The 20268-nt window shown below is 44.4% G+C and overlaps 2 protein-coding genes across 2 annotated transcripts; one reads left to right on the top strand and one right to left on the bottom strand.

The window, feature by feature from the left end:
* Window positions 1–161: 161 nt before the first annotated feature.
* Window positions 162–9024, top strand: psmf1 (proteasome inhibitor subunit 1). Its single transcript, XM_061069694.1, has 7 exons — window positions 162–354; window positions 1457–1609; window positions 4308–4390; window positions 5088–5273; window positions 7137–7196; window positions 7493–7645; window positions 8516–9024. The coding sequence occupies exons 1-7, from the start codon at window positions 226–228 to the stop codon at window positions 8565–8567; spliced, it is 816 nt and encodes a 271-aa protein (XP_060925677.1). The 5' UTR covers window positions 162–225; the 3' UTR covers window positions 8568–9024.
* Window positions 9025–16824: 7800 nt separating this feature from the next.
* Window positions 16825–18906, bottom strand: tmem74b (transmembrane protein 74B). Its single transcript, XM_061070034.1, has 2 exons — window positions 18691–18906; window positions 16825–17451 (listed from the first exon to the last, which is right to left on the bottom strand). The coding sequence occupies exons 1-2, from the start codon at window positions 18904–18906 to the stop codon at window positions 16825–16827; spliced, it is 843 nt and encodes a 280-aa protein (XP_060926017.1).
* Window positions 18907–20268: the final 1362 nt, after the last annotated feature.

Here is a 20268-nt window from a genome sequence, read left to right on the forward strand (position 1 = left end):
CAGTCTGGCATCAAAGGCATCTGCCTCCAAACAGTCTGGCATCAAAAGCATCTGCCTCCAACTGGCATCAAAGGAATCTGCCTCCAAACAGTCTGGCATCAAAGGCATCTGCCTCCACATAGCAGTGGCAGTTTCTGTTGACACCGGAAGTGCCTCTCCGACCTGCCGCTGACACTACTGAGCTAGCTAGCCCTCACTGCGTTAGAGCCCGGGTTCGGAGGGATCATGGCGGGTCTGGAGGTGTTGTTCACCTGTGTCTCCGGCGGCATCAGCTGCCCTCAGGACGCGGCGGTGTGCTTCGTCCACTGGGAGATGATCCGGAGCGGCCTGCGCTGCGTGGGCTCCGGGGACGTGGTGAGACACTCCGCTCCAGACTCCGGTCCCGATACAACCGATTCACGTCGCGGTGAATATCGGTTAACGTCTGTGTGTTTATTGACGTCATGTGACATTGGCCTGTTCGTGATCCATAATTCGGTTTCAACAACTTTTGCTCGAACCGCTCGTCGCACGATGGAGTTCATGTTAATCTGATTCTTCATCTCAACACCTGCTTGTTTGTGAGATATCCTCACGCCGAATAGAAAAGTAGATCTCCATCATCCGGGCTGATGAACTCGATCCGTTTGGAATTTGATGACGACTCATTTTCCTAAAGTCAGAATTTAAATTCTAACTTTTTCCAAAGGGGATCCTGAGCTCGCTAACGTGTCTTCTGCGCAGCTCGGATTAGCTTTAGCTTGTGTGTGTAAACTGGACCGAGACAGTTTAACACGTGTTTTATATTTGATTTAACAGGTTGTTTAACACTGATCAAGTTTAATTAATTATACACGTAGTTATAATAACTGTAAAACCTGCCATGTCATCTGCAGCTAGCTAACCCACTCCTCCCTCTCTTTAGATATTATTTGTCTCTCTTATTTATACTCTCTCTCTCTCCCTCTCTTTATATTGTCTTTATTGTGTGTCTCCCTCTCGTTGTGTGTCTCCCTCTCTTTATATTGTCTTTATTGTGTGTCTCCCTCTCTTTATATTGTCTTTATTGTGTCTCCCTCTCGTTGTGTGTCTCCCTCTCTTTATATATTATTTGTCTCTCTTATTTATACTCTCTCTCTCGCTCTCTTTATATTGTCTTTATTGTGTGTCTCCCTCTCTATATCCTCTCGTTGTGTGTCTCCCTCTCTTTATATTGTCTTTATTGTCTGTCTCCCTCTCTCTATATCCTCTCGTTGTGTGTCTCCCTCTCTTTATATTGTCTTTATTGTGTGTCTCCCTCTCGTTGTGTGTCTCCCTCTCTTTATATTGTCTTTATTGTGTGTCTCCCTCTCGTTGTGTGTCTCCCTCTCTTCATATTGTCTTTATTGTGTGTCTCCCTCTCGTTGTGTGTCTCCCTCTCTTCATATTGTCTTTATTGTGTGTCTCCCTCTCGTTGTGTGTCTCCCTCTCTGCACAGCCCCTCAGCACTGATAAGAAGTCCGAGCTGCTTCCTGTCGGCTGGAGCAGCAACAAGGAGTTGTACAGTCTGAGATATCAAGGCAGCGACAGCGACACACAACTGTTGCTCAAAGCCATCACTGTCGACTCCAGCTTGATCTTCAACCTGATGGTGAGCTCACAACAACAACAACAACACAACTCACACAGCTCACACAACTCACACCACCAACAACAACACAAGTTGCACAGCGCACACCAACAACACAGCTCACACAGTTCACACAACTCACACCACCAACAACAACAACAACACAAGTTGCACAGCGCACACCAACAACCACACAGCTCACACCAACAACAACACAACTCACACCAACAACAACACAGCTCACACCAACAACACAACTCACAGAGCTCACACCAACAACACAACTCACACAGCTCACACCAACAACAACACAGCTCACGAAGCTCACACAAACATCAACAACAGCAACAACACAACTCACACAACACACACAGCTCACACCAACAACGCAACTCACACAGCTCACACCTACCACAACAACAACAACACAGCTCACACCAACATCGACAACACCAACAACACAACTCACACAGCTCACACCAACAACAACACAGCTCACACAACTCACACAGCTCACACCAACAACAACACAGCTCACACAACTCACACAGCTCACACCAACAAAAATACAACTCACACAGCTCACACCAACAACACAACTCACACAGCTCACACCAACAACAACACAGCTCACACAACTCACACAGCTCACACCAACAAAAATACAACTCATACAGCTCACACCCACAACAACAACAACGACAACACAAGTCGCACAGCGCACACCAACAACAACACAGCTCACACCAACAACACAACTCACACAGCTCACACCTGCAACAACACAACTCACACAGCTCACACCAACAACTCACACAGCTCACACCAACAACGCAACTCACAAAGCTCACACCAATAACAACACAGCTCCCACCAACAACAACACAGCTCACAAAGCTCACACAAACATCAACAACAGCAACAACACAACTCACACAACACACACAGCTCACACCAACAACGCAACTCACACAGCTCACACCTACTACAACAACAACAACACAGCTCACACCAACATCGACAACACCAACAACACAACTCACACAGCTCACACCAACAACACAGCTCCCACAACTCACACAGCTCACACCAACAACAACACAACTCACACAGCTCACACCTGCAACAACACAGCTCACACAGCTCACACCAACAACAACAACAGCAACAACACAACTCACACAGCTCACACCAACAACAACACAACTCACACAGCTCACACCTGCAACAACACAGCTCACACAGCTCACACCAACAACAACAACAGCAACAACACAACTCACACAGCTCACACCAACAACAACACAGCTCACACCAACAACAACACAGCTCACAAAGCTAACAGCAACAACACAACTCACACAACACACACAGCTCACACCAACAACGCAACTCACACAGCTCACACCAATAACAACACAGCTCACACCAACAACAACACAGCTCACAAAGCTCACACAAACATCAACAACAGCAACAACACAACTCACACAACACACAGCTCACACCAACAACACAACTCACACAGCTCGCACCTACAACAACAACAACACAACTCACACAGCTCACACCAAGATGAGATGAGTGGAGGCTGGTTATCTGTTTAATAACTATGTCTACTTTCAAAAAATATTATTCTGAAAAACAGAATATTCCCACTAAAGCTGTTTATATGGCTACAAATATTAATAATTATAAATTCCATGATTATTGTTGAATGCCCCCATGATGCTCTGTATGTCTCTTGACCTTTTGCGATTTTTAAATCAGTTAAAATCCAAATGTGACCGTGTTTAAAAAGCCGTGTGAGATGATCAACTCCGTTTGTCCACTTCTGCTGCTGACACACTCATAACTCTGTTGAGTGTTATGAGTGTTTTGAGTTTCAGTTCATATTCTAAGATGAATCCAAATTAATTTCCCACTGTCCCTGTATAACCAGCATTCTCTGAATAGTTGACCCTGCGTGTGAACATGATTGCATCTCAGCGAGAACCTGCTCTGACCACCAGAGGTCAGCAAAGACAATGTTTTCAGGCCTGAAGCAGTTCTGCCGTGTTTCCACCAGAGGTGTAAAAAGTACTGAAATATTGTACTCAAGTAAAAGTACCTTTACTTTGATGAAATTTTACTTAAGTACAAGTAAAAGTACCCAGCTTAAAATCTACTCAAGTAAAAGTCAAAAGTAGTTCATTTTAAATGTACTTTAAGTAAAAGTTACTTAGTTACTTCCAACAACTTGATGGGAGCCGCTCCTATACGGTGCATAAAAGGACAAGGGGTCATACTTTTTTTTTACTCAGTAACGGATGTAATTGTCAATGTAGCAAAGTACAATACTTCGGTTAAAATCTACTTAAGTAAAAGTAAAATGACCCATTTCAAAAACTACTAAAAAAATACACGAAAAAACTACTCAATTACAGTAACGTGAGTAAATGTAATTCGTTACTTTACACCCCTGGTTTCCACCTCTTCAGTTTCACATTGTCCTGGTTTGTCAGAATTCAGTATACATGTATTGATCTTTTGCGTTTGTGTGTTAACATGTTTGCGTGTGTGTGTGTGTGTGTGTGTGTGTGTGTGTGTGTGTGTGTGTGTGTGTGTGTGTGTGTGTGTGTGTGTGTGTGTGTGTGTGTGTGTGTGTGTGTGTGTGTGTGTGTGTGTGTGTGTGTGTGTGTGTGTGTGTGTGTGTGTGTGTGTGTGTGTGTGTGTGCAGAACTCCAGCACGCAGAGTGTGTCCGACCTCACGGTGAACGTCAGCGATCACGTGGATGCTGACCAGCTGCACACGTTTGACAGGTAGGTCTCCAGAGAGAGAGAGAGTGTCCCTCAGGAGATCTCCTTCCTGCACCCAGACCCAACAGACCCCTCACGACACCACATTCACATCTGATGGATCCGGGGGTTTCAGTTGGTTCTGCACCAGGTTGCACACACTCATGAATATCAGTCCGTTCCATCCTTGTGTGAACACAACATCTCAGGACCGACTGGGGGCCTACAAATATTCCTTTGGACTCATGGATTAACTGATTAGATTTGGGGGGGTCAAAGGTCACGGTGGCCTAACAAAACAGGGTTTCGGCCTCTTGGACATGATTTCGTTAATCTGCCTTTAGGGAGTTTCCTCTAATCGGTCCAGTTTTCACTTGGTGGTCAAAGGTCACGATGACGTAATGAGCCTGGAAATTTTTGGTTTCTTTTATGAAATCCATGAATTATGAATCGTCTCTCAATGTTAAAGAAAGTGATTCAAAATTCCTGGATCCACATCAAAACCGAACGAGTTCTGTCTCAGCCCGTGACCCAAACTATGACTTTAATTTTCCTTATCAATTTGTAAAGTCGTTTTTGCATAATCCTGCTGACAAACAAACATTAACCCACAGACTGGGGTGAAAACATAACCTCCTCGGTGGAAGTCACCACCACAAAAGTTGTTAAGATTCATTTCATTATTTATATTTCATTAATTTTAAGTTTCCTTTTTCCTCAGTGTCTACAAAGACTTAGACAGTCTGTCAGAGAAGCTGAGGACTCAGCTGCTGCCAGCTCAGGACAGAGCGACGGGACAGAGGACAGAGAGGAGGAGCCGGAGGGAGGAAGAGGAGGACAGAAGAAGAAGGAGCGAACCCCTCCACATGCCAAGCAGGCGACCGCCCCCGGCACCACAGCCGCACTGGTACCTGGTGACACACACTTCATCTGGCTGCGTCTTTGAAATGAACCAAAACATTCTCACATTGTTTTAATCATGTCGAGTCAACACAACCAGCGTTAACCACACATGTAGATCTGTGGTGTGTAGACATGTCCGTAGAGCGGTCCACCTGGGACAGGGTGTCCACACCCGGGCGTCAGACTCCATCAGCGTCTCTGAGCTGCCGGCGTCTTTTAGCTGAGCCACTCAAGGACAGTCAGAGTTCTGCTGAAGCCACTCTAAAGACTCACACACACAAACACACACAAACACACACACTCAGACACACACTCCTCCGGACATGCTAAGTTTATGGGTTAGGGTTAGGGTTATGCCTCTAGAAGTCTAGACAGGAAGTCTGCCCTCAGCGAGTAAATGAGGGCAGAGTTTCAGTGGGGACAACTTTCAGACCCCCAACCCGTCATCTAGAGACGGTGGGTCCAACTGAGGACAAAAGCTGTGTCCCCAATTGGAGCAGACTTTTGGGTCAGGGCTCAGTTAAAGTGAGGGTCCGTCTCCAGGAAGGTAACCCATGACAACGCATCGATGTGTGAGTGAATGTGTCTGTGGTCTCCTGATTGGAGACGTGTCTCCATTGAGGGAAACTTCCCAGCGAGCGAGTGGACGTGTTGAGGACACAAACACGTGAGACGGACGTGAAACTGGAAGAACACAAAGATCTCAGGATGAAGAAGAGGAGCCGGACACGTAGATGAAGACGAGGAGCCGGACACGTAGAAGACGAAGACGTCCACTTGGAAACACGAGGAGATTCCAGATCTTCTGGTGATGAGGCCGACGCCGTGTGGAGGAGCTGGAAACAACAACACTGATCTGTCCACAGCAGAGTTTAAACGTCATGTCCCGCCTCCTGCTGCTCTACAGGCTCCGCCCCTGCTGCTCTACAGGCTCCGCCCCTCCTGTTTGAACGAGTCGGACCCGACAACCTGCTGTTCACACTAACTCCAGATAGTGTTCAGACATTATCTGGAGTTCATGTTGGAAAACAACTAAACTTAACATTGACTGAAATGTCACAAGAACAGAAAGAGAGAGATTCTGTCTGTCTCCTCCTTCTCCTCCTTCTTCCCCTCCTCCTCCTCCTCCTCCTCCTCCTCCTCCTCCTCCTCCTCCTCCTCCTCCTCCTCCTCCTCCTCCTCCTCCTCCTTCCTCTTCTCCTCCTCCTCCTCCTCCTCCTCCTCCTCCTCCTCCTCCTCACTTAGCCATGGCCCGATCAGATGAGATGTGAGATGATGTCAGCACTTTATCGACCTCGCTGCTGTCGCCTCCTCGTCCCCAGAGAGACGCAGAGTGAGGAGGGAGGGAGGGAGGAAGGGAGGGAGATAAGAATGAGATCAGAGCAGTGACAGATGGGGACAGAGTCAGCCAAAAGAGAGAGAGAGAGAGAGAGAGACAGAAGGAGGGGGAGTGAACTTGCGATACACGGAGACAGAGGAGTGATGAGTGACTAATCAAAAACTGAGTCCGGGCCGCAGAGAACAGAAAGTTTGAAAAACAGCCGGAGGAGCCGGAGGATGGAAAGACAAAGAAGAGAGGAGGAGGAGAGATGGAGGGAGAGACGACAGGAACGATCTGCAACACATGAAGTTTTTAATATATCAGAGAAACGTACCACACAGAAGATCTCAGTCCACAGTTCTCTACGCTCACCAGAGGGAAGCTGTCTCTGTGCTTCACTGTGAATGATTCGAAATGTCCTCACATTTAGGAGTTTGAGTTATTAATAACAGTCGTGAGTTTCCTTGATAAATAAATGAATTGAATAATTAATCATGGAAATCACATTATATCTGTTTGCGTGTGTGTCTTTGTGTGTGTTTTCAGGCCTGACCCCATGGGTCCTCCCTTCGGTGTTGGAGGAGGAGCCGATCTGGATCCTTTTGGGTGAGCTCCTCCCTCTCCTTCACCATAAACCCCACAGATCATTGTTTGCACGGGAGATTATTTACACGTCCGTGAATCTTGATTTTTAAAGCGTCAGTCTAGTTTGGTTCTAATCTGAGATGAAGTGGTCCCAGGGACAGACAGCAGGGGATTACTGAACCGCGGCTGCAGAGTCTGTTCAGTCTCCACCTCAGTTTCATGTCATCATAGAAAATCACTTCGGTAGTTTTTGATTCGTCTCGCAGACAAAGAAACGCTGATGAAAGCATAACGTCCTCTCCCCCCCCCCCCCCCAGGACTCATGGCCGTGGCGGGATGATATTCGACCCGTTGAGGTCGGGGTATCCTCGCTCTGGTTTTGACCCGATACCGGACATCCTGCCTCCCGGGTTCCATCCCCCAAGAGCTCGCTACCTCCCGGTTGGACCACTCGGACGAGGCATATCAGGGTGAGACACACACACACACACACACACACACACACACACACACACACACACACACACAAACACACACACACACACACACACACACACACACACACACACACACACACACACACAAACACACACACACACACACACACACACACACACACACACAAACACACACACGCACACACACACACTCCTCCCTCTGGTCGTTCACTTATAACATAAACTGATGTTTTCCTGCATCTGACGTGATGAGCGAGAGAGAGAGAGAGAGAGAGACGATGTATCACTCTGTTGAAAATACAAAAACTCTCAGACAGACACCAGCTGCAGAGACACAAACACAAACAGGACAATGAGTCTTTTTTTTTTTTATGTCCTACCATTAATTCACAATTAGTATTAACAATGAGTGACAGCTTTAGCCGCTCGGCACAGAGATAAAGGATTTGCAGCATCGTGTTTTTATATAAGACCGTGAGACAAAAGACGGGAATTATACACCACACTTAAATGATTATTCACGATTCTTGTTTTACATAAACCTAATAATTAAAAATGAGAAAGCAACATTTGATTTGTGGGAACGTATTTGACCATCTCTACTCTTATCGATGTCCTTCAGGTTGTCCTGTTGAACTTTGTTGTCAACAATCAAATGTGATCAGAAATGGCTCCGACTCCTCAGTGGCATCTCATGAAATGAAGATTTGTGGATTTTATTTGTGTTCCGGTTATCTCGACGCAGTTTTTAATGAGATACTCGAAACTCAAAGTTCTGTCGGACAGTTTTTGGTGTCGGACGAAAACACTTAAGAGAAATAAACAAGTTCAATGTTTTAAAGTTGACAAATGAAAATGTGTCTTTTTATTATTTTGTTCCAGGCCGGACCCGGACCACTTGCCTCCTCCTGGTTATGACGACATGTTCATGTAGCAGCAGCTTCCTGCTCCTCTTCTCTCCTCCGGGGTTTGAGAAGAAACCTTTTCCTTCTTGTTTTGGGATGCGTTCATTTCATAGAACTAATGTGTTTAGAGCTCGCGTGGAAGAACGCCGAAGATCCGTGTTCAATAATAACACAAGCGATCATAATTGTTTTTTTGTCTTGAGACATATTTTGAAACAGAGAAAACATGTTAATTATCAGAGCGGGAAGGAAGTGATTCCTCACCTACTCAGTCCTTCAGAGTAAAACCTCCTCAGCGTCTAACGTTAGATCCTCATCACAATAAACCACATCTCATATTTGTAATTTATCCATGAGGACGTTTTCTCGAGCTTGTGTTTTGCAAACTTGTTAGAAAAGATTGAAACTTGTTTTTTTCAGTTTGGATTGTTGTTCATTTAAAAACAAGGATGATGAGAGATGTCAAAATAAAAATCTCAGACTTTATGTTCTGGTCTCTTCTTTTTCTACGTCTTCTTCTTCGTCTCTATTTCTGAATCGATGTTGTTCTTTCATGTCTTTTCGTCTCCATCTTTCTTTCCTTCCTTTCCTGTGTCTCTCCTTTCACTTTATCACCCGTCCTCTACCTCCTCTATGAGGCAGATGTTATTCATCCTCTATTTCTTCTGTCGTTTAACTCTCGCCCTCTTTAATTCATTCCTATTCTTTTGTTTTTCTCACAGTGACTTTCCTCTTTAACACTTTGTCATTTATTTATCGGCCTCAAACCAATTATTTATTTCTATTTACACTGCAGCTCCTCTCATCACTTTCAGCTCTTCACATTTGTATTTCCCTGCAGGTCGCAGACAAACAACCACCACCTCCACAGGTCTCTTTGCTTTTCCCAGTGCATGCTGGGAGGTAAACAGATCCAGTGGCAGGCACCACAGGGAGTCCTCGCTCTGGGCTGATGTGGTTTTTCACTTTCAGCCGATCTATCTTCCCTTGCTCTTCATTTTCATTTCTCTGAAGTGCTCATACATTTACTACAATACTTCATATGATGCAGAGATACTTTGATTGCGTACTTTGATCTTACATGTTTTATACTACCTAACTTTAATTGGAGGAAAGTACTCCATCAGATTTATTTGACAGTTATAATAACCCGTCCATGTCCACCGGCTACATTCTATTAATTTTTTGACTTTTGCTTTATTACATATATGAGAGAATATTCTTGTATAGTTTGAGCTGCTGTTGAACTGTTTTACATTATAGAGATTTATATATACAAATTAATCGAAACACCATGAATTAACAAAAATGTTACGTTTTAACTGAAATAAAATTAGGATCTGTGGATATAGTTTGGAAGGATTCTTTAGTTTCTACTTATACTTTCCTTTTGTACCTTTTGGAACGATCTCCTTGAGGAGCTCCGTTTGGCTCCTTGTCCTCTTTTAAATCTTAAATCAATAAACACAAATTCTACTTTGAACTATGAGAGAAACGACCAGAGAGAACAGCAGATTAAAAACAACAGCAAAACAGATTTGTTTTTATTGTTCACGTTAAGAAAATCATATTTAAAAACAGCGTTTTTACAGCGTCACACGTGAAAAACATGCAGGTTCAGGACCTGAAGCACACGAAGCAGCGCTCGCTTCCACCAAGAGAGTCGACCACAGATAAAAGACGGGCCCGCCCACACTGATATATTTATATATGTTTGATCACTTTCTATAGCGAGAATATTTATTTAATTGGACATTCAAAACTCCTACATTCATCCTTGTTTGATCTAAAGAGGAATATATCTGGGCGCAGTTGATTTGTAATATAAAATGACAAAAGGAACACAGGTCAGACGACGATGATATTGAAACGACACTGAACAGTAACTGTGCTCTTCACTTTGATTCTTTTCTTTTATCAGGAGGAGAAACGGTAGAAAACTGCTTCGATATAAAAGTGAAATATCCCTTTAATGTTCACTGAGCCTTTTGTTCTGTGCTAAACGTCACGTTCACTGATTGTAAAAGTTTCACATCTTCGATCCACAAACAGTCAAACAACATCTTTCTCAGGCCACAGAATAACAATACGAATATTTCTTCATTCTTTTCATACATTTCATAAACTTTAATATGAGTCAGTTCACTCTGTTTTCTTTTTTTAAAGCGATATTTCACCTGGACAGAATAGTTTTGATTTTCTAAACACTTGACATTTGAATTCTTTAAGCGTCGGCAGCTGAAAGAGGCTGAAAGTCTTTGTCTTAGTCTTTTAGTTTTACAACCAAAAACCAACGGAACCAAACTTGTACTTCGTAGGAAGGAACTTTTAAGTTTGTCTTTGCAGGAACCATCTTAAGCCGTCTGAACGAACTCTCTGACGACGGCTGCTGCAGTGAAACGATCCTAAAGCTCTTTGCACAGATAGAACCAGACGACTCAGAGCTTCCAAACGATGTAGAATTTAATTCTGGAACTTGGTCCTGCAACCAAGAGTCGGACGTTTCAGTCGATTCTTCAGCTAAAACATCTGCTGCTGTCCAGCTACAGATTCTTTCTCGGTTTTGCAAGACGGAAATTTTAATGTTTTTAGAATTTTGACTGTTCTCCGGTGTGAAATATCCCTTCATCTCTTAATCTACGTTTATCAACTCTGTATACTCAGGACATGATTTAAAAAACAACATGAATGTTTATACAATAGTTTTCCCACTGAGCTCCTCTGACTGTTTGTTTCCTCACCAGATTCCGTGATGTCGCCACGACGCAAAACACCTCCTGCATTAACTTGTACATTCATCGAGTCTCGGAGTAAAATGCTACGGCTGCGTGTTTTATCTGTGCACACTGCATCTGTACATGAAGGGAAGCATCCAGCTCCAGCCTGTGAAGACAGACGACCACCACTCTGTTTACTCTAAATATAAACGGGTATTTCCTTATATATTTTCTCTGTGGGCTGTGGGTTGTTGGATGTTACAGGATGTGTGTTTTCACTGCCCTGTTCGACCTTTACTGGAGTTTTTCTCTCAAGCAGCAGGATGAGACGTGATTAATGACTCGAAGCTCGGGGTCGACGCCGTGCTCTCCGCTGAAGAGTCCTTGAGTAAAGGACTGAATCCCAAACAGCTGCAGGAACACTGCTGCTGCGGCCGACCTTTGACCTTCAGTGTGGAGGGAGGGAGGGAGGGAGGGAGATGACGCTGGTAGTTTGACTCATCAGAAAAACTCACTGTTTGTGTATTTAAAGACACGTTCAGGTGCAGCTCTGAGGTTCTGTTGACGTCCGCAGAAAGTAATCCTAAACAAACAATTTAAAACAACACTATGTAGCCGTTACTGAGCAACAGCGCCCCCTGAAGCCACATGTGGTGATTCATTCTGTTTGGCTCCGTGTCTGAACGCTGGATATTACCCATGATCCCCGGCTTCTTGAACCAGAAGAGCTGTAACAAATCCACCAAATGGAAAAATCTAAATCCTTTCTTCTGTAATTTGGTAAATTCATGGAAGATATAGATCACAAGCTTTTTCTATATTTTATATTAACATAATAATTTAAGGGTAAATCTTTGTCGGACACACAATCATATATGAAGTCAGAATTTTACAATACTGCAAAATAACTTTTACAAGATGAAAGTTGCAAAATTATGAGAAAAAGTCATAATTATAGATACTTGAATTGTAACTTTATTCTGGTAATATCACAACTTTATTCGCAAAATCTAAGAACTGTATTTTCTTCAATATGTTATTTTGTAATAATATATGTCGTACAGAGATGCAGCTGAGATAAGGGGGAATACATCTACATATGGAGCACATCTACGTCCACCTCTGGATGAGTTGGATTAAAAACCCAAGACGAGCGTCCTCTGCAGCCACGTCCTCACAAGGACTTTCTATGTCATCCGAGAACTGATCCACCAGCCATCCTTGATATAAATAGACTATTTCTATGGTAACGGATTCATCGCGCTGCCGACAGAATAAAGATTGTTTTTCTCCGTCTTCAGCCGAGCTGCTCGACTTTGGTCTTGACATTCAAACACGTCGCAGAAGAAGCGGAACGTGGATTTGCTCTTTTCCTCCGAAATGATTTCCTGCTCGTTGACCTTATGTGAGAGACGGAGACGTTACACTTTCCTCTCTGGCTTCACTGACTCCAGCTGCCGACCCTCAGTCTGATGAAGGGAAGCAAGAGCAGGATGGATCAGTACCAGACGACAGAGACCTTCCATAGAGGCTGGAAAGAAACGGCTTCATCATTTGTCTTCTAAAGCTTTGAGCTTGGACCGAGACACGCCCTCATTTCCCAGAATTAGGACGATCGTCGTGGTGATGATGAGAAACTACAGAGTCTGTAGATCTACTTCCACAGATAATGGGTTACAGAGACTTTCTACGATGTTTTAACCCAGAGTTTGTATCTACTTGTAAAATGTCTGTGAAACTGCTGCACACACAAACGACATAAAACACAACACAATCGCTCTCCACAACATCAAATCCAACACGAGGACCTGCAGCCTGAAGCAGGAAAAGGGACTCGACTCTTTTTCACGCTGGTTCGAACCTTAATCCGAGTCGTGTCTGTTTCCTCTCGTCCTGCCTGGAGGCGAGTGTGTGCGTGAACCTGAATGAGTCGTTCAAAGTCTTCAGCTTCATGCACAGTCACAACTCGTCTTCCCTCACAAGTTAAACATGCATCTCTTCAGGAATCCGCTCACGTCATCCTGCATCGACTTCCCGCTCACACAGAAACCTCCTCTGACTCCCATCACCTCTCATCTGGTTTCTCACTCAGGCTGAGATCACAGGAAGCTTGATCTGCAGATCTAAGCGGCTGCAGCGGTGTCTGTACGTCACTCGAAATAAGAATCAGCAATAAAACAAGACATTTTAAATCTCCACGCAGCTGTTTCTGTGAATGGATTCTTTGTGCTCGACCTCAACAGCCGTGCCTGAACGCAAGGCGCTGCTTGTTTCAGAGTAACAGTGGGAATCTGGTTTGAAAACGCAGAGTCAGAAAATCCAGATCTGTGCGGAGAGAAACTGAGCTGAGCTGAGGTGGAGCGAGCGAACCACATGAGAACAGAAGCCGGGAACATCCGTCAGCCACATAATCCTGCACCAAACACAGGCTTCAATGATGGAACGACCTCGGAAACAACAACTTGACCTGGTGAGCAAAACCGACAACAGCAGGGAAATGTTTTGTTTTGAGAAGAAGTTCAGGATTAATATTATCTATTGATATGGATCTGACTGAGAGGACGATAGCTTTGTGCTCTTTTTATTCTATTTGTTTGATAGCAGGTGTCAGCAGCTGAAAGGCCCTGATGCATGAAACCTACTCAAGGACACATCAGCAGAGACAGACGGGTGCAGGGATCGAACCCGTGACCGTCCAGTGACATCACCAGGTTCACGAGCTGCGCCAGAGAAGATCGAACATTTTCGACCAATAAGAAACATCCCTGGTCCTCATTATATATTTAAACATCTCCACCAAATAATACTGTTCTATACTCTTTTTTTATACATTATCACCAAGTAAATGAGTTTGAGGGGAAATTAATTTCCTGCAGAATATTGTGGTTAAACCACATTTAATTTACAGTTTGCATTTTATCTACTAGAGCTGCAACATTTAGGTGATCGACCAAAAAATATAAATGTATGATTTTAGTCATTTTTAAAGCAAATAATACATTTATTCTATTATATTCTATAAAATGATCTGATCAAAAAGTAAAGTATAACAATGACACTCAGTTAATTGATTTAGAGAAAAAATGGTTTCCACAACGAGAATCATCAACAGATTAGAGCTCTTTGCTGGTTTCCTTTGTTTTCCACGTAATATCTACTAACCATTTAATTATATTACATTACTATGGTTGTTTGTTAATAAATTAATCTCAACTTAAATGAAGAAATTATCAAAATTCAGGCCGTGATGAGGTTTCCTAATTTTCATACCTGCGCTGCGCATTTTGGTTTCTGAGCTTTTTAGCTTTTGCTAGTCCTCCACATCCGAAACGTATACATGTGTATTTACAGCATATTTGTTCTGTGAATCTGGTACATACTTTAATAAAGAGCTCAGAGTTAGCATGTGTGTGTGTGTGTGCGTGTGTGTGTGTGTGTGTGTGTGTGGCTACATTACCCTTGGCTAATTGGCTCACTATACAGACTTTAATACATAAGCGTAATAACATTTGTGTATATAGACTTTACAGTGTGTGTTTACTCATTAAGGCTTTGTGTATCCTCACATGACATAAATAACATCTGTTTACATATAATACAAATAAGTGCGTCATTAAAGGTTCAGTGGAAACCAGCTTCTTCTCCATGTTAATGGCTGAGCATCAGTCAGATAGAGACAAAGACACACAACACCTAAAGGAAGCCACTGCTATTTTTCTACCTATTGTCCAGACCTCAATTATGTTTTTATGGACTTTTCAGATTCATTTCAGCTTTCAACAGTTTTGAGCGATGCAGGATGAGACGCGAGAAATGAGACGTGATCGTTTGGAGATTTTGCTGCTTGTGTTTGATTCACGACCTTCAGTGAAAGTGTTAAATAAGTGAGGAGCCGACGTTTACACCTCTGCGTCACTTTTTCCTCACTGTCTCTTCTCTCATAATTCTCTTTAACGGATTTAAGCTCCTCGAGTGATATTTTTACCTTCGTCTTATTTCCACTGTTAGAAAAACTAAATGGATTTGTGGCAAAATCTGGTGTTTGGTTAAAAGGCAAAATCTGGTGTTTGGTTAAAAAAAAGAAACAAAATACAGATGAGGAGGAAGAGCTCTCCTGGTGCCTTCTGGGTAATGTATGTCACCCTTTCACTTCGCTCATTGTCTCCTCCCACTTGTCTCTGCATCCATATTTAAAAAAACCCTGTTTGTATTGTTGGTGAATTGAACTGCTGCTGCTCCTCAGGCATTTTAAGAGGTAAATTAAATACAAGAGGTTAAAGCTGCATTAAGCAATTTTTCACCAAAGAGGCAAAAAAATCCCAAAACAGAAACTCACTCTGCCAACTTTCCAACTTTCTTGTTACATTTGTAAACTTTTAAGACGTGTTCAGCGTGTTGCACTAAATTTAGAGACTAAGCAGAGTTGCCAGTATTTGTATTTTCTAGGTTTTTCACTTATTTATCGATTTGTTCATCTTCAGGTATCTGGGTTGTAAGTGAGAGGAGCAATGTCCGGAAACAAATTGAGAAAATTCCATTTTAATTTAATTTCTCCAGAGAAGGATTTTGTTATTTTCACAAAAAATTTGAGATCAAACTAATACGATAAAAGTTATGTGTTATATATCAGGAATGAAGTCATAATGAGGTCCTCATGTTCTGAGACAAAAGATGGGAGATCCTCATATTTTGAGCTAAATTCATACTTTTATGAAAAATATATAACTGACAATATAACAAGAAGAGAGTGAATGAATCCAAACCTCGATGTGAAACCAGCAGTTTGATCACAGCTCTGAGACGAGAACAATCGTTGGTTCTTTTCCAATTCACTGAGTCGTCCTATGAATCCGAAACGTTGCTTAATGCAGATTTAAACTGGATAAACTTTAAAATGATTATTGTTTGTTTATCTCTGATGCTGGTGATGAGTGTAAATGTCACAAGGGGAGTGAAATATTGTTTGTTTAAATGCTGCCTCAGTGTATTTGCAGGCCAGTGAGCACCACAGCTTCACATTTACTTTATAACATAATGAAACAACATTTGCTGTCCAGTGACTCACGTTGATTTCCAGTGATTTTCACAGCAGCATCACAAACCTCATATTTAACATCTGTGTGAATCTTGTGATCAGGATTGAAAACATGTTTGGATCTGAGTATGGAACACCAGACTCTCAGTGAAGTGTTGGTCTAACTCTCTGTGTTCGCCCGACCACCAGGTTCAGTCAATGTGCTTGTTCCTGTAAACCTCCAAACATACAAGGCTTTCTACAGCAGCTCTAATCTGTGATGTACGACCAGGCTGTTCTCAGCGCTCACCACTCTGCTGCTGTGGGTCCGGCCTCCCTCGTTCTACATCCCTTATGCGATCGGTGAGAATAAATAACCCATTAACTCGGTTTACCTTCATCCCACACTGCTGGGTTGAAGCCGGGCTGCTGCAGCCCAAAGTCTTGTGCCGGGGACGAGCTTCTCTCGGCACAAATGGGGGATCTGCACCATTTTGCATCCCCCGTGTTGCAGCCGAGCGCTCCCTCGGAGGAAGGCGGCACGGTGACGCACGGCTAGTTGAGTCCGTGTGCAGCAGCTGAAGAAGAAGAAGAAGAGGAAGAAGAAGCACTCGGAGGGTTTCTGACCGGTTCAGATTTGGAGTCCCGGCTCGCTCCCGGCTGGATGTTATTCCGAGTCTCTGCGGGTTCCACCAGGAACTCCTCCCCTCCGTCCCCGCCCTCTCCGGCCTCTCCTGTCGCCAGCTGCTTCATCCTCAGGTTGATGGAGCCGTAAGTCCTCTTGGGTCGTACGAACGCCGCCCGACGCCGGTACATCTCGCCGCGGCATATGGACACCATGAGGAGCACGGACAGGAACATCCCCCCCAGGGTCAGCAGGCCCAGGCCCGCGATGATGCACTTGTCCAGGTGGGAGCCCAGCTGGGCGTAGTACATCTCCAGCTTCTCCATCTGCCGGGCCGACACCGAGTCCGGGTCCACTCTGGCCTCCCTGGGGATGGTGTAGGCGATGACCACCAGGACGATCCCGCTCACCAGGAACACCAGGGCGAAGACGAAGCCGTAATCCGCCGAGTGGTCGTCGGCCGGGTTGATCTCGGTGAAGTCCTGACCTCCGTCCTCCTGCGCTCCTCCTCCTTCCTCCTCATCGTAGGACTGAGGGCAGAGCTCCTGATGCTGATGCTGAGAGGAGGGAGGGAGGGAAGGAAGGAAGGAAGGAAGGAAGGAAGGAAGGAAGGAAGGAAGGAAGGAAGGAAGGAAGGAAGGAAGGAAGGAAGGAAGGAAGGAAGGAAGGAAGGAAGGAAGGAAGGAAGGAAGGAAGGAAGGAAGGAAGGAAGGAAGGAAGGAAGGAAGGAAGGAAGGAAGGAAGGAAGGAAGGAAGGAAGGAAGGAAGGGAGGGAGGGAGGGAAGGAAGGAAGGAAGGAAGGAAGGAAGGAAGGAAGGAAGGAAGGAAGGAGGGAGGGAAGGAAGGAAGGAAGGAAGGAAGGAAGGAAGGAAGGAAGGAAGGAAGGAAGGAAGGAAGGAAGGAAGGAAGGAAGGAAGGAAGGAAGGAAGGAAGGAAGGAAGGAAGGAAGGAAGGAAGGAAGGAAGGAAGGAAGGAAGGAAGGAAGGAAGGAAGGAAGGAAGGAAGGAAGGAAGGAAGGAAGGAAGGAAGGAAGGAAGGAAGGAGGGAGGGAGGGAGGGAGGGAGGGAGGAAGGAAGGAAGGAAGGAAGGAAGGAAGGAAGGAAGGAAGGAAGGAAGGAAGGAAGGAAGGAAGGAAGGAAGGAAGGAAGGAAGGAAGGAAGGAAGGAAGGAAGGAAGGAAGGAAGGAAGGAAGGAAGGAAGGAAGGAAGGAAGGAAGGAAGGAAGGAAGGAAGGAAGGAAGGAAGGAAGGAAGGAAGGAAGGAAGGAAGGAAGGAAGGAAGGAAGGAAGGAAGGAAGAAGGAAGGAAGAAGGAAGGAAGAAGGGAGGAATGAGATCCTAATTTATATATAACAGCCACGTACATCAGTGAGTAAAAGGCGCTATTAAATATTTCAGTCCCAATGAGTTAAACCAAAGATTCAATTAACTGATGAAACAAATATTTTTTTTTCTTCATGCTCAGCAAACAGTTTCCATTTTAAAACTAAAATGATGACCCGTGGTAACGAGGTCCCGTCGACCAATCATGACACAGTATGAGATATCAATCATGAAGTTTCGCAACATTAAAACATCATTAAATAACTAATCAAAACCATTTTGACCAGTAACATGGAGACTTAAACATGAATCCGTTTGATACTGAGAACAACCTACAATGACAGAATCCATCTTTGAGTTTAGTTTGGTCCATGTCCCATCTGTTAACATGGAGGAGGCAGGGATCATGGCATGTAAGGCAGCCAACCACCAGGGGGCGATAGACTTGTAGACTTGTAGAAAGACACCAAACTGACCTTGCTGTTGCCTGAAGTTGAAGGCGGGCAGCTCACCTCCTCCACCTCCTCCTCCTCCTCCTGCTGGTGCTGGTTCTGCTCCTCGTCCTCCTGGTAGGATCCGTTCTCGAAGCCTCGGGCGGAGCTGCCCACTGCGACCGCTGTCCAGGGCGCCGTGACCCGGCCTCCTCCGCCACGCAGCTCCCGGAGCTCTACGGCGTTGAAAGAGGATTCCATCGAAATGTGTTCGATGAGCTCATCTCTTCACCAAACTCTCTGTGACATCACTGAGAATAAAGATCATTCTGAATCAACAACAAGGGACAGGAAGACATTTAAAAACAGTTTTTAAAAAGAGAGATTCTGACCATTTAAACCTGATCTGATTAAAAACAGGATCACAGACAAATCACCTTGGTCGTCACCGTTTTCCATTTCCCTTCTCGTCTCATCACAGTCGTCCCTGCAGCTTCTGTCTGTTGAGGCCAAGGCAGAGTTAAAATCAGATCTTGAATCTGAAACACATCCACTTCCTGGTCTGTAACGACACCCGAGCTGGATCACACACCCCAGAACTCCCCCAGAACTCCCCCAGAACTCCCCCAAAGTCCCCAAAGTCCCCAACTTCACTGTGAACCAGCAGCAGGGAGTCCTAACTTTAATTATCACAATATTTTAAGAGCATTATTCCTTCAGTTAGTTTGATTATGTATCGTTAAATACAACTGGTCTGTGACTAAAGTATAAATATTCTACTATCAGGGTTTAATTTCCGTTAAAGTCAGAAAATGTTTTTCTAGCGGATGAATCATTTAGGGTTCAACACAACGCTGAAGAATGAATTCAAAGTTATGAAAAGTCTTATTGAGTCCCCAACATAGACGCCTGCAGTTTTCTCTCCTCCACCAAAGTTAAAGCTTCTCCCTCGTGTCTCACTTGAACTATTGGCGACACTGCCCTCTCTTGATTTCTGGTGGTACTGCTCCAATTGAGTCGTGTTCAGACGTGACCTGCAGGTAAAAATCCAGAGAATCGGATTCGGAGTTTATCACACATGCAGCGAGAGGTTTTCTGCACCGACTCGATCACAACAGCATCAAATGTGATGGTGACACATGCAGATCCTCCAGAGAAAACATGGAGGAAAATACAAAATGTGTGCTGGGGCCCCCTGGGTAGTTAATCCGGCCCTGTACACTCCCCAACACACACACACACACACACACACTATATTCTAATATAACACCATTCAGAGGATCGACTCCACCCAGGGTCTGCAGGGTTCACACCTCCTGGGTGTGAACCTCGTCCGTGCGCATCAAGCTCGCAGGTTTCAACCAACAGTCACAATCTGTAGAATCTACCTAACAACACTGATATAACAACAACACTGTAATAACAACAACACTGTAATAACAACACTATAACGTGTCCTCCTCCTCTCACTCAGCCTGGGGACACGTTTCCTTTTGCATTTCTCCGGTGGAAACGCTCCAGGTTCCAGTGTCTCTGCTGCCGGAGAAGCTCCGGGATGAAGTCGCACTGACACAGGCACCGACCACCATCACATCCCGGGAGCGAGGTGGGCTTTCACCCCGG

Source organism: Limanda limanda, chromosome 4 (genome assembly GCF_963576545.1).
Source record: "Limanda limanda chromosome 4, fLimLim1.1, whole genome shotgun sequence".
Lineage (NCBI taxonomy): Eukaryota > Metazoa > Chordata > Actinopteri > Pleuronectiformes > Pleuronectidae > Limanda > Limanda limanda.